The sequence below is a fragment of the Scyliorhinus torazame genome, chromosome 5, assembly GCF_047496885.1.
Source record: "Scyliorhinus torazame isolate Kashiwa2021f chromosome 5, sScyTor2.1, whole genome shotgun sequence".
Classification (NCBI taxonomy): Eukaryota; Metazoa; Chordata; class Chondrichthyes; order Carcharhiniformes; family Scyliorhinidae; genus Scyliorhinus; species Scyliorhinus torazame.
The window spans coordinates 125,016,610-125,032,191 of NC_092711.1; the positions used below are offsets into that span (position 1 = coordinate 125,016,610).

The window sequence follows — 15,582 nt, forward strand, 5'->3', positions numbered from 1 at the left end:
ATCTAGCCGTCCCCAAACAATCACCCAGTTAAAAGAAAATCCCACAATAGTGCAATTCAAAGTAATTCAAAGTAAAAGGCACTGCCACCCACCCGCACCAGAACAATGAAAACCCGAAACGAATAACTTTTACTTCCCCCTTCTTAAACAGAACTCAAATACAGAAGAGAAAAAAGACAAACAGGCATCAAAAAGTTACATCGTAGTTCAAAAAGTTCTCAGTTCGCCATCAGCCATTTGCTTTTTGCAAAGTCCATTGCGTCCTCGGGTGACTCGAAATAATGGTGCTGGTCCTCATATGTGACCCATAGACGAGCCGGATACAACAACCCAAACTTCACCTGCTTCTTAAAAAAGATTGCCTTGATTTGGTTGAAGCTGGCCCTCTTCCTGGCCACCTCCACGCTCAGGTCCTGGTAAACACACAGGATACCTTTGTCCCACTTACAGCTCACTAAAGAATACATTCCTTGTCAAGGAACCTGTAGAACCTAACTACCATCGCCCTCGGAGGGTCCCCCGTTCGCGGTTCCCTTGCCAGAGCTCTTTACGCCCTGTCCACCTCCACAGGTCGGGGAAATGCCCCATCTCCCAAAAGCTTCTGAGACATACCCGCGACGTATGTGCCAGCATCAGCTCCCTCAGCCCCCTCCGGGAGTCCAACGATTCGTACTTCTGCCGGCGGGACTTATTCTCCAGGTCCTCTACCTTCTCCAGAAGCCTTTTCTGCTGATCCTTCAGCTTCCCCACCTCCAGCTCCACCACCGTTTGGTGCCCCTCCTGATCGCTAGCACTTTCTCCAGCTTCTGGATCGCCCGATCTTGGCGTCCAATCTGTGTTCCAGCCGATCAATCGACTCTTTTATCGGATGTAGCCAGTCCTGTGTCTGCCTTGTAAAGCCATCCTGGATGACCTGCATCAACTGCTCCGTTGATGGCTGGGCCGTCACACCAGGGGTCCAGTCATCAGCCATGTTGTCTTCTGCTGCAGCTTCAACCCAGCCCTTGCTTGTCTTCTTATTTCTGCCTTTTGTGCACGTCTGGTTCTTTTTTCCACACACCAATATGTGGAAACGGTGCCCAATTGCCTCACCTTCGAGTTTAGCGTGTAAAACCGAAAAAAAGTCAGGGGGAAAGGTCCAAAAGTCCAGCCACAGCGGGAGCCACCAAATGTGTGACTTACTCCCTCATAGCCGCCACGGGAATTCATAATTCCTTAAATATTAGGTATTCTCTGCACTTTCCCAGTCCACCTCAGACAACTTGCCCCTCACCTTGAACATAGAACATAGAGTGCAGAAGGAGGCCATTCAGCCCATCGAGTCTGCACCGACCCTCTTAATCCCTCACTTCCACCCCATGCCCGTAACCCAATAACCCCTCCTAATCTTTTTGGACACTAAGGGCAATTTATCATGGCCAATACACCTAACCTGCACATCTTTGGACTGTGGGAGGAAACCAGAGCACCCGGAGGAAACCCACGCAGACACGGGGAGAACATGCAGACTCCGCACAGACAGTGACCCAGCGGGGAATCGAACCTGGGACCCTGGAGCTGTGAAGCCACAGTGCTAATCACTTGTGCTACCCTAATCCTGACATCCTGATAGTTTTCTTCTGTGAGGAACACCCAAATAAATGGAACCATGTAACCACCAGGGCCCATCTCCATGCCAACATGGCCCACTTTGAGGGGTTTGAAACAGAAATGGAAACTAAATATCTTCAGCTTCCAAACACCCTTTCACTCTGTGATCCTTGTGCAATTTGAAGCCAGGTATTAGCAACAAGGCTCCGAGAGCATCAGCCCACTGGAGGCAAAGTGGTGAGACCGGCCAGTCCAGCAGAAAGAAACCCTCTGACCATCCCCACTGACCACCTGTCAGAATGAACACAATGCAGTCCTGGATGTAGAGCAGAAACAATAACAGCAGAATCCAACCCCTGTAATCAATTGTGAAATTGTTGGTGTCACAGCAGGTCTGATCAAGCATGCAATCCCGCCTCACATTGAGAGGTGGACGGCGTCTCCCCAGTGTGAACTCGCTGGTGTCTCCGCAGGGTGGATGAAGTAATGAATCCCTTCCCACACTGAGAGCAGGTGAATGGCCTCTCCCCAGTGTGAACTCGCTGGTGTCTCCGCAGGGTGGATGAAGTAATGAATCCCTTCCCACACTGAGAGCAGGTGAATGGCCTCTCCCCAGTGTGAACTCGCTGGTGTCTCCGCAGGTTGGATATCCGAGAGAATCCCCTCCCACACTGAGAGCAGGTGAACGGCCTCTCCCCAGTGTGAACTCGCTGGTGTCTCCGCAGGGTGGATGAAGTAATGAATCCCTTCCCACACTGAGAGCAGGTGAATGGCCTCTCCCCAGTGTGAACTCGCTGATGGATCCGCAGAGTGCATGATAAACGGAACCCTTTCCCACACTGAGGGCAGGTGAATGGCCTTTCCCCAGTGTGAACTCGCTGATGTTTCCGCAGGGTGGATGAAGTAATGAATCCCTTCCCACACTGAGAGCAGGTGAACGGCCTCTCCCCAGTGTGAACTCGCTGGTGAGTCCGCAGGGTGGATAACTCAGTGAATCCCTTCCCACACTGAGAGCAGGTGAATGGCTTCTCCCCAGTGTGAACTCGCTGGTGAGTCCGCAGGCTGGATAACAGAGTGAATCCGTTCCCACACTGAGAGCAAGTGAATGGTCTCTCCCCAGTGTGAATTCGCTGGTGTCTCTGCAGGCTGGAGGACTGAGTGAATCCTTTCCCACACATAGAGCAGGTAAACGGCCTCTCCCCCGTGTGATTGCGTCGATGAGTCTCCAGCTCAGATGGGGCTCGGAATCCCTTCCCACAGTCCCCACATTTCCACGGTTTCTCCATGTTTTGGGTCTCCTCGTGTCTCTCCAGGTTGGATGATCAATTGAAGCCTCTTCCACAGACACAACACGGGTATGATCTCTCCCTGCTGTGAATGTTATGTTTATTCAGGCTGTGTAACTGGTTAAAGCTCTTTCCACAGTAAGTTCACTGGAACTGTCTGTGTGGAGTCTGCACGTTCTCCCCGTGTCTGCGTGGGTTTCCTCCGGGTGCTCCGGTTTCCTCCCACAGTCCAAAGACGTGCAGGTTAGGTGGATTGGCCTTGATAAATTGCCCGTAGTTTCGGAAAAGTTTGGGTGGGGTTATTGGGTTACGGTGATAGGATGGAGGTTTGGGCTTAGGCAGGGTGATCTTTCCAAGGGCCGGTGCAGACTCGATGGGCCAAACGGCCTCCTTCTGCACCGTAAATTCTGAGATTCTATGAACTCTCTCACTCGGGTCTCGGTGCTTTTCCAGTCACACTGATGTTTGAAATCTTTAGCTGACCAGTTCAGGAAAACATTTCTTCTAGATTCAAAGGTGGGAGATATTGAGGTTCCAAGGAAGGGAGTGACTATCAGATCGAGATGTAATGTTTGAGATTTCTGTCTGTAATTCCGCCTCGTCTAATATCCTGTAAAAACAATTTACAAAACTCATCACTGTCAGTACAGGATAGAAACTCAGAACAGACAATTCTAGTTTCTATGTCACATTTTTTCCTCTCTCATATTCCCCAAAATATGTAAATCTCCATCCCACACAATCTCCCTCCATTCTCACTCTGCTGTATCTAATATTCACCCTCTCTATTCTCCTGAAGGTGTTGATTCAGGCTGATTGACAAATCCAAGCTCACAGCTTACTGTCCAGGAGATCACAACAAATATGAGCTGCAGTCGGCCATTCGGCCCATCGAGCCTGCTGACCCATTCAATGGGATCATTGGCTGATCTACCTCAGCACCGTTTTCCCACACTATCCCTCATATCCCTCGACATCTTCAATATCTACAGGAGGGACATAGAGAACCAAGTGCAGTGGTATAACAACAACAATCTCTCCCGCGATGTCAGCAAAACTAAAGAGCTGGTAATTGACTTCAGGAAGCGAAGTATCGTACACACCCCTGTCTGCATCAATGGTGCGACGTGGAGATGGTTGACAGCTTCAAATTCCTAGGTGTGCACATCACCAACAATCTGTTCTGGTCCACCCACACCGACACTACCACCAAGAAAGCACAACAGTGCACTACACTTCCTCAGGAAACTAAGGAAATTCAGCATGTCCACATTGACTCTTACCAACTTTTACAGATGCACCGCAGAAAGTATCCTATCTGGCTGTATCACAGCCTGGTATGGCAACTGCTTGGTCCAAGATCGTAAGAAACTTCAGAGAATCGTGAACACAGCCCAGTCCATCACACGAACCTGCCTCCCATCCACTGACTCCGTCTACATCTCCCGCTGCCTTGGGAAAGTGGGCAGCATAATCAAAGACCCCTCCCATCCGGGTTAGTCACTCTTCCAACTTCTCCCATCAGAGAAAAGTCTGAGAACACGCACGAACAGGTTCAACAACAGTTTCTTCCCCGCTGTTACCAGACTCCTGAATGATCCTCTTATGGACTGAGCTGATCTTTTCACACATCTTCTCTACTGAGTAGTAATGAACTCTGTATGCTCACCCCTTGCTTGTGTATTTATGTAGGTCCTATGGGTTTATTTCATGTCTGGAACGATCTTTATGGACTGTCCGCAGAACAATATTTTTCACTGTACCTCAGCACACATGACAATAAATAAAACCAATCAATCAATAATCTATCTCGTAACCTAACCCCCGTAGTCCAGGTATCGTGGCGTATTGTTTTAGTAAACCTATATTGCACTCCCTCCAAGACCAAAATATCCTCTTCAGTGATCTCCTCTTCGTGGCCAAAGAGCTCCTTCCCAAGTCACAGGTAGGATTTCTCCCTTCATAGAGGCACCAAAGACATGATCTACACCACTTGACAAACCCAAGGAAAATACAAGGAACAGCATCAATCACAGTTCTTGGTCTTTTCTAACCTCACAAAAGCACTTCACACTGTCAAAGTGATGTTTTATTCAGTATGTTCTTCAAATTTGGCTGTCCTCAGAAATTGGCCACCATCCTCCGCCTGCACAATGATGACACACAAGCCATGATCCTCATCAATCTCATCAATCACTATCTCAGTGAAGACTGGGATCAGACAGGGCTGTGTCACTGCATGAACCCTCTTCCCCATCACGGTAGTACAGAGGTTAGCACTGTTGCTTCACAGCACCAGGAACCTGGGTTTGATTCCCACTTGGGTCACTGTGTGGAGTCCACACGTTCTCCCCGTGTCTGCGTGTGTCTCCCACAAGTCCTGAAAGACGTGAGGTGAATTGTAAGTTGAACTGGACATTCTGAATTTTCCCTCAATTTACCCGAACAGGCGCTGGAGTGTGGCAACTAGGGGATTTTCACAGTAACTTCATTGCAGTGTTAATATAAGCCTACTTGTGACAATAATAGACTGTTATTATTATGATGCATAAACTCCAAGCCTGTTATAAGAAATTAAATTCTGAATAAAAATCAAGTCAAATCAGTTTGTGTTAATCATAGTTAATCGCTGCAGTGTTAATGTAAGCCTACTTGTGACACAAATAAAGATTATCTCACCTCCAGCAAATTACCCGCGGGTGTGGAGATGATCGACAGGACAGGAAACCGACACCACCTTCAAAACAAAACCAGAATCAGTCCAACCTCAGACATTAAGCTCCAGTCTGCAGATGCCTGATCTGTTTTTCAATCCATCCATCTCCCTTGATTCTTTTACCATTAATACTCTTGTCTCACAAACTTCTATCCGTTTTTATAGTTTCTATTGACAGAATCTGAACAGAATTGCAGATTTCCCTATATTTTCTGTGAAGTGATTTCTGACATTGCTCCTGAACAGCCCAGTCTCAGTTAAACAAATAAATATCACTGATTTGGACATTTAAATGGTGACAATTGTTTTACTCTTAACTGGTTATGTAACAGAATTTCAAAAACATAATAATTTGAGTAAAACTCTGCGGAAGCTGGAAATGTGAAGTGAAAACAGAAAGTTGTGGAAATCCTCAGCAGGTTTGGCAGCTTCTGTGAAGAGAGAGAAAGAGAGTTAATATTTCCAATGCAATCTGATTCTTCTTCAGAACTGAGTGTTTGCAGCATTGTGATTTCATTTGCCAAACATACTGAATGTGAACTTTGTGGTTCTTACAGATATCTGGCTGTAAATCTGATTTCAGACCTTCCTCTGAACACTTTTCAACCTCAGCTCCAGCTCATTGTCCTTCACTAAAGACCCGGATAGAGAATCACCGCCACAAGATGGCGGCGGCCGCCGGCTGCCCCGGGTGTTGTCACCGGGGAGAAAATCTCGCGCACTCCCTCTTCCCTGACCAAGATGGCCGCCCCAGCGCTCCGCTCCAAGAACAAAAGACTCGTCTTCCATTCCCAAGATGGAGGCGGTTGGCACGGGGCCTGTCACCTGGGAGGAAGCCCCGCCCACTCTCTCTTCTCTAACCAAGATGGCCGCCCCAGCGCTCTGCTGGCGGTCGCCAGTTTCCCGGGGGCCTTTGAGTGGGGAGGAAGGCCCGCCCACTCCCTCTTCCCATACTAGGATGGCCGCCCAAGCGCTCTGCTCCAAGAACAAAAGATCCGACTTCCTTTCCCAAGATGGCGGCCGTTAAAGCCAGGGAGAATCCAGACCCGGATCGCTCTCCTCTTATTGGTCAGTAGCCAGCGTCAATCACTCCCCAGCTATTGTGAACTGGAGCATGCGCAGTGCAGGTATGAAGCTGGATTCAGGCGGGTGAGTGGAGGCCCTAAACCCGTCATTAAGACCCATTGGTTTTATTGTCAGTCTGCAGACAGGAGCTGGAGAACTGAACCCAGGCAGAGGAGAGGGAGGGAGAAAACTGGGAGTGGAGAAAAGAAATGGTGAGATGGGTTTGGATTTCAGCCCAGGGAGGAGGGAGAGTGTGTGGGACTGGGATTTACAGCTCTGGGGGAACAAGAGAGGGAAAAATGTTCCAGAGAAACTAGAATTGTCTGTTCAGAATTTCTATCCTGGACTGACAGTGATGGCTTTTGTAAACTCCTTTTACAGGATATTCGAAGCGGAAGATTGGCCGACAGAAAACTCCAACCAAACGTCAAGATCTGCCAGAGTCACTCAATTCTTTAGAACCTGAATATCTTTGAATGTGGAAGAAGTAATGTTTGTCTGTTCAGTTTGTGGGAAAAGATTTTAAACATCAGTGTGATTGGAAAAGCACCGAGACCCACACAGACAGTGAGTGTTCCAGTGAACTGACTGTGGAAAGAGATTTAACCAGTTGCACAGACAGAAAAACCATCACACCATTCACAGTGGGGAGAACCCGTACATGCCATGTGTGTGGACGAGAGTTCAACTTGTCATTCATCCCGGAGAGACACAAGGACACCGGCACCATGGAGAAACCGTGGAAATGTGGGGACTGTTGGAAGGGATTCAGTTACCCTTCTGAACTGAAAATGCATCAACGCAGTCACACTGGGGAGAGGCCATTCACCTGCTCCACCTGTGGGAAGGGATTCACTCAGTCGTCCAGCCTGCTGACACACCAGTATGTTCACACTGATCAGACACCTTTCAAATGTTCTGACTGTGAGAAGAAATTTTAAAGCCAAAAGTATCTGTTGAGACACCAACACATTCACAGTGAGGAGAAGCCATTCACCTGCTCCTTGTGTGGAAAGGGATTCACTGCTACATCTAACCTGCAGAAACACCAGCGAGTTCACACTGATAAAAGACCTTTTAAATGTCCAGACTGTGGGCAGTGCTTTAAAACTTCCTGGGAAGTGACCTGTTATCAACGTGTTCACACTGACGAGAGACCATTCAGGTGTTCTCACTGCAGGACTGGCTTCAGGCGATCATCTGAGCTTACTGTACATCAGCGAATTCACACTGGGGAGAGACCGTTCACCTGCTCTGTGTGTGGGAAGGGATTCATTCAGTCTTATCACCTACTGAAACACCAACAAATTCACCCTGATATAAAACCTTTTAAATGTTTTGCCTGTGAACAGAGCTTTAGAAGCAGCAATGGGCTGATGATTCACCAGCGAGTTCACACTGGAGAGAGATCGTTCACCTGCCCCGAGTGTGGGAATGGATTCACTGACTTACAACTTATGCTGAAACACCAGCGACGTCATGATTGTCTGCGGGGATTGGATTCTGCTGTTTTTGCTGCTGTCAATCAGATCCAGGACTGAATGTGTGGGTTAATCCTGAGGTGTGTAAGAAATGTGCCTCAGTCGCTCCCTTCCATGGTTCAGAGCTCCGAGATACAGACAGAAGGCTCCTTTACAACTGTGTTTAGAGGCAACAAGATTAATGAATGCTGGAAACTGGAAGATTTTAGTCCAGGAGTCAGTTTACCCAAAAAGGGGATCCAAGTCATTGGGGATTTGAAACCAGTTTATGAAAAAGCAACAGTTTAGATTTGGTACACCAGCTAAATCGGCAGAAAATACATGCAACCAATAACAGGTGAGAATGAATTACTGGTGCTGGATCAGGGAGATGCTGATCTCCGAGGCTGGAGGTGACAGTCTCCTCGGAATGGTTTACTGATCCCGGATCAGACACTCGGACAGATGAAGCTGATCTCCGGGGCTGGAGTCTCTTGTGTTCTCCTTCCTCTGGATCCAGTCAGAGTGTTTGGTGTTAGTCTGAATCCAGCACCGATCACTTTGACAATCTTTCCTGTCCAAAGTGATTTTCCTGTTGAACCGTTTTAACCTTTACTCAGACAGTTGGTTTATATTTGGGTCGTCAGATCCAACCTTCTCCAGTTTAGAAATCTGGTTTCAGGGTTTGTGACAGAGAGAACAGGCCTGTGCTGTGTGTGTCACCCAGCAAGCTGCTGTGGAGGCTTTGTTACTGAGAGCCAGAGAGAGCTCATTCTATTCACATTCAATGAATTTCTGACATTTTATAAACATTATTAGATGGTGATTTGTCCAATGTGCTGTCCAATGAGAGATGATGCAAAGCTGTGATTTGTTCCTGACTGAATGTGAAGTTTCCAGCTGAGAATCTTCAGTCTGAAGTTTCCGAGTGTTTTTGTGACATTCCTGAGTTTTCCAATGTGAGGCAGCGACAACAACAACTGGCATTTACCCATCAACAGGTTAAAATGTCGGAGACCCTTCACAGAGGGTCAGAAGCTGGGTGGAAAAGGTAAGGAGACCGGTTTAGTGAGGGGCTTCCAGCCCTTAGGACCTCGGTAGGTGAAGGTGCCTCTGCCAATGGTGGAGTGAAGCAAGTCGGGGGAGCTGAAGGGGGTGACAATTTATATTCTGATTGTTATGCGGGATGTGGACATCACTGGAAAGGCCGGGATTTGTTACCCATCCCTAATTGCCCTTCAACTGAGTGGCCAGCTCGGCACTAGAGTCAATCACATTGCTGTGGGTCTGGAGTCACATGTAGGCCAGACCAGGTAAGGGCGGCAGATTTCCTTCACTGAAGGACATTAGTGAACCAGATGGGGTTTTCCAACAATCGATGATATTTGTCACGGCCGCTGAGACTAACTTTCGAATTCAGGTTTATTCATTGGATTTGGGATTTGAATCCGTGTCTCCAGAGCATTAGCCTGGGCCTCTGGATCACTAATCCAGTGACATTACCACAATGCCACCTTCTCCCCTAATTGGAGGAGTGAGGGAACTTGGAGGGTTGTAGGGCTGGAGAAGGTTCCAGAGACTGTGTCATGGAGAGAGTGGCTGCCTCCATGGAGCTTCAAGCACGGCTCTGAAATGGGTCAGTGCAGGTCATGACCTCGGCCATGCAGGAGATGTCTGCTGCCTTGAACAGGATGACAGATACTGTCAACACGTCACTGATCTCCAGCAAAGGGCTCCCACCTTAGACCCGTTATCCCCAAACCCACAGGCAGTATCCAACACGCCGCCCCGTCTCCAGCTGAATCTGCCCTGCACAGGTACAGATGGATCAGTCTGTCCCAGGACACTCTGGAGCTCTGGAACCCAGAGGGTGGAGACCACAAGCCTCTGGGCAGTGAGAGCAGGGATGTGAGCAGCCTGTCCCTACCTCTGCTGAAACTACACAGGATGCACCAAGTAGAAGCAACATGAAAGGTCTGGGCTCCAAATTGTAATTCACCAAGTGTCTGAAATGGGGGTTTGACACGATATGAAGTTTCTTTATTTAATAATGATGCACAAACTGTATTGACTGGAACCACTTCCAGCTCTTGTCCGTCCTTACATCCCGGGGCCAGCTCAGCCTCTCACTGAGTTCATGCTGAATGTGAATCCAGGGTGGGGCCACTGGGTGGATGGAGGTGCTGCTGGTGGGAAGTGTTCATTCTGAAGGAGTCGCCCTGAAACAGAGACCATTCATTTCTCACTTTGAAATGATCGAGCTGCTGTCTTTCCCCATTCTTGTTCAGTTTTTAAATATTTATATATTTAAATCTCAACTGAAACATATCCTTCTTGTGACCCTGAGATTGAGAGGATTTTAAATCTGTTAAAGTCAATCCCCATCGAGTACACAGGAGGACTCAACTGGTCCGAACTTGTTATGTTATAAATAAACCAAGACCTTACAAGATGTTTATCAGGGAATTATTTTTATTGGAGACCAGAGATGGTCAAACTGTCCCAAAAGTCTGGGCATTGAGGCCCACATACATTTGGGGCAGCACGGTAGCATAGTGGTTAGCACAATTGCTTCACAGCTCCAGGGTCTCAGGTTCGATTCCCGGCTAGGTCACTGTCTGTGCGGAGTCTGCACGTTCTCCCCGTGTGTGCGTGGGTTTCCTCCGGCTGCTCCGGTTTCCTCCCACAGTCCAAAGATGTGCAGGTTAGGTGGATTGGCCATGATAAATTGCCCTTAATGTCCAAAATTGCCCTTAGTGTTGGGTGGGGTTACTGGGTTATGGGGATAGGGTGGAGGTGTGGGCTTGGGTAGGGTGCTCTTTCAAAGAGCCGGTGCAGACCCGATGGGCCGAATGGCCTCCTTCTGCACTGTAAATTCTATGATAATCTATGACATGGAGCACCATTCCTGGATGTCCTTCATCCCTGATTTTAATCACATCCCAATTGAGGGCCGTGCCGTCAGCTGCCTGGACCCCAATCTCTGGAATTTCACCCGTAAACCCCTCCACTTCATTTTCCACCTTTATAACCAAACTCTTTGACCAAGACTTTGGTCATCTGACCCAATGTGTCCTCCTTTTCCAGTGAAACTGCTTGGCACATTTTATCATGTTTAAAACTCATTGTAAATAGAGCTGTTGTTGTAGCTCATTGAGATCTGATCAGTTACTGAGTGAGTGAGTCTGTATAAATGTAACTCAGATACACACAGCTTGTGTCATAGTTCAGTGAGATCTGATCACTGAGTGAGTGAGTCTCTATAAATGTAACTCAGATACATGCAGCTTGTTAAAACAGTCCTGGGGAGGAGGAAGTTCTGAGCTGCCCGCTGGATTTCTGTTCTCCACAATTGGGAAAAGGTGATTCTTCCCAAACGTGAAAATTACCAGTAATAACTAGGGGCTTTTCACAGTAACTTCATTAAAGCCTACTTGTGACAATAAGCAATTATTATTATAAAGTTGTTAAAGATGATTAGTTGTGAGCTGGGTTATTTGTTAGAATGAGAGTGAAGGAGTGGGATTGAGCCACAGTCTGAGTCACCAGTCTAAGGACAGGAGAAGAATCTGGAGAGGAGAAAAGAATCAGGAGGAAACTGGAGACTGAATCTGGAACAACGAGCAGAGAGGGAGGGGAGTGTGTGGGGCTGAGATTCATAGATTTGGGGGAATGTACCAGAGAAACTGGAATGGTCTGTTCTGAATTTCTATCCTGCATTTCCACTGAAAACCTCTGTAAACTCCTTTTACTGGGAGTTAGAGAGAGGGGATTTGAAGACAGAAAATTCAACGTCACAATCTTGACAAGATCTTTCAGAATGACTGGAGAAAGATGTGAATTCAGGGCTTGGGCAGTAGGAAGCTTTAGGGACAGTTTGGCCGGTGGGCTAGTGGGAGGGAGGGAAGCAGCAGAGGCAGCTGATCAGATTGTCTCAATCTCAGTCACAAAGAAGCTCCATCAGCTCCTCGCTTGTTGGAGGTGAGGATGGAGGAGACCGGAGAGGGAGAGCTCATCAAAAGGAACCAATTTGCGTCAGAGATATTTAAATGATTCAACACACTGCGTATTTCACACAAATCTAATTTATTTGACTTTTAGCCAGAATATGAGTCCCTGTAAGTGGCTGCAGTTTATTTCCATCAGCAGAACCAGACCCCAATGAACACGGTTCAGTCCTGGGTGTGATTAAGGGAAAATTCCAATCACTGTAGTTATTTATGAACTCGCTGATGTCTCAGCAGGCTGGACGAGGTTGTGAAACTGTTGCCACACCGGGAGCAAGTGAACGGCCTCTCCCCAGTGTGAACTCACTGGTGGGTCAGCAGGTTGGATGACTGAGTGAATCCCTTCCCACACTCGGAGCAGGTGAAAGGTCTTGTGCCAGTGTGAATTTGGCGGTGGTCAGTGAGTTGTGATGATCGCCTGAACCCAGTCCCACAGTCAGAGCATCTGAATGGCTTCTCGTCAGTGCGAACACGTTGATGGTACGTCAGTTCCCAGGAACTTTTAAAGCCCTTCCCACAGTCTGAACATTTAAAAGGTCTCTTGTCTGTGTGAACCCGGTGGTGTCTCAGCAGGGTGGATGAGGTAGTGAATCCCTTCCCACACTCTGAGCAGGTGAAGGGCATCTCCCCAGTGTGGATTCGCTGGTGTGTCAACAGCTGTGACAACTGAGTGAATCCCTTCCCACACTCGGAGCAGGTGAAGGGCTTCTCCCCAGTGTGAATTCTCTTGTGCGTCAGCAGGTCAGATGACTGAGTGAATCCCCTTCCACACTTGGAGCAGATAAACGGCCTCTCCCCGCTGTGAATCCTCTGGTGTACAGTGAGTTGGGACGATCGCCTGAAGCCAGTCCCACAGTGAGAGCACCTGAACGGTCTCTCGTCAGTGTGAACTCGTTGATGGAACATCAGTTCCTGGGAACTTTTATAGCATTTCCCGCAGTCTGAGCATTGAAATGGTCTCTCCACAGTGTGAACTCGCTGGTGTCTCAGCAGGTTGGCTGAAATAGTAAAACTCTTCCCACACTTAGAGCAGGAGAACGGTTTCTCCCCAGTGTGACTGCGTCGATGTGTTTCCAGCTCTGATGGGGAAATGAATCCCCTCCCACAGTCCCCACATTTCCACGGCTTCTCCCCAGAGTGACTCCGCTTGTTTCTCAACAGGCCTGATGTTTGGCTGAAGCCTCGTCCACACACAGAACACGTGTACGGTTTCTCCCCACTGTGAATGGTGCTGTTTTCTTCCATGTTCAAAATCCGCTGATATTCAGGTTACAGTAAATGGAGCAACTGGAGCTGATCCTGATGTGATGAAGTTTCCCGACTGCAAATCCTCCCCTTCGAACACCCTGTAAAACTGATTTAAAACAGAAAATAGGGAGTGAGCGAGAACCCACAAAAACACAAAGGCAGGTTGTGAAATTGAGCTGAATGAATCTGGTCATTTGTGGGGCCGGCACTGGGAAACAGTGACCATGAAAACTCCTGGATTGTTGTAAAAACCCAACTGGTTCACTAATGTCCTTCAGGGAAGGAACCTGCCAACTGGTCTGGATCTACACTAGACTCTGACATTCTGCGAGATGGAGAGAGAAAGGGAGTAGTAGAGGCTGAATGATTGAAGCAAGTATTTAATATATCTTCAGAACAAGCAGAACTTTGACAGAATCTCCCAAACCATCGACCTCCACCACCTCGAAGGAACAGGGTAGCAGGAATATATGAACACCATCATTTCCAAGTTTCCCTCCAACATGCACACCATCCTGACTTATCTGACAGACACTACTGGATGGACAAAGCCATTGTCTTCATTCCCGGTTACAAACTCTGCTCCCTCACCGCCAACTCCATCTCTCTCCCTGGGAACTGTCTGACATTGAATCAGACTCTTCACAATCTCGGTCATATTTCACCCCAAGCTGTGCTTCTGTCTACATATCACTGTCACCGCCTATTTCCACTCAGTAACGTTGTCCAGTTGTGTCCCTGTCTTAGTTCATGTGCTGCTGAAACTCATCCATTCCTTTGTTTCCTCTAAACTGGACTATTCAAATGTGGGTCTTGTCGATCTCCAAGATTCAACTTCACAGGAACTGGAGGTCATCCAAAGCTCAGCTGCTCCTGCCCTCACTCACACCAGGTCTTGTTCACCATCACCCCTGTGCTCCTTCACCTACAACATGGTAATCGCCCGTCCGACAATCCTCTGGGCTCATCGAATTGTGACCCTCCTCCGGCTCCAATTCCTCCCCTGTGCTCACAATCTCCTCCCTGATCCCCTTCAGTCCGTCTCCACCAGCCACACTGAGCATGCTCAGAACACAGCACAGCCCTGCGTCCTCACCCTGGGTTCCTTTAGTCACCGATAGGGGACTTTCTGACCTATTGGGAATTCTGGGTAATCCCACCGCCATTGAGATCAATCAGTGAACAGGCAAACGTTTTCCCCAGTTGGTAAAAGGGAAGGTCCATGGATGAGGGGTTGGTGGACAGGAAGCAGAATCAGAGGTTCAGACATTGTATTGAATACTCACAGCATAAACACATTAATCTGATAGGAGATCACTTCCACACGAGAAGACAGCAGTGTGAAGCCTCCTGAGATTCTGGTCCCTTCCCAGTCAGTGATTACTGGAGCTGGGATACAGAAAAGAGTCGCAATAAATTCAGAGATTTATTTGTTCAGTTTTACAAATGGGTCTGGAGTCACATTCGAAGTTTGTGCAGACTGTGATACCTGGCTTTATTAACCCTCCCTTTCCAGAACTTGGGGAAGGTGTCTGGTATTCAAGACAAATATTATAGGAACTATTTTAAAGCTTGTGTCATCATTTACGCTTTATGAGTACGGGTCATGACTAAAGCATTCGTGGGACGTATTTCTTATAACAGGGGTTAGTTAATAAAGCAGACTGGGTCTGAGCTACATAAACAGAGGTGTTGAGCACAAAAACAAGAAATTATAAAGTCCTGGTTAGATCACAACATTACATCCAGTTCTGGTCACCAGTCCTCATGAAGGATATGAGGATCCTGACATAGTGCTGAGGAGATTCAGGATGGTTCCAGGAGGGACGTTTGCGGCAAGGTTTGGTTGGAGAAAATGGGCTTGTTCTACACAGAGCAAATGAGATTGGAGGTGTACAAAATTAATACAGGCATAGATCAGGTCGATAAAGAAAAGCTGTTCACATGAGCTGAAGTGGGGAATATGAAGAAGACCTTTTTTTACACAGAGTGATAAACTGAATCTCAGCCCTGGAGGGTGGAAGTGGAAATGATTCATCACTTCACAAGAAGAAGGATGATATACTGTGCAACTTTTATCAAGGATTTGGCTGCATTAATTGCACGCTGGATGATTGTTTCATATTTTAATTGTCTGCCCCTCTCCCACTCTGACCTCTCTGCCCTTGGCCTCCTGAACTGTTCCAATGAAGCTCAAAAGGAGCTCGAGG

General features: G+C 47.7%; 3 protein-coding genes across 4 annotated transcripts in view; 1 reads left to right on the forward strand and 2 right to left on the reverse strand.

Annotated features, from left to right (window-relative positions):
- Positions 1 to 15,582, reverse strand: part of LOC140421791 (uncharacterized) — an 864,226-nt gene that overhangs the window by 84,228 nt on the left and 764,416 nt on the right. The window lies entirely within an intron of this gene.
- The window catches only part of LOC140421820 (uncharacterized), a 266,946-nt gene that overhangs the window by 20,377 nt on the left and 230,987 nt on the right, over positions 1 to 15,582 (forward strand). The gene's annotated exons all lie outside the window — the stretch shown is intronic.
- On the reverse strand, positions 1,435 to 13,455 carry LOC140421849 (uncharacterized). Its single transcript, XM_072506831.1, is given in 2 exon segments — positions 1,435 to 2,755; positions 12,382 to 13,455. Coding segments are annotated over 2 exon segments (1,755 nt in total). The 5' UTR covers positions 13,370 to 13,455; the 3' UTR covers positions 1,435 to 1,988.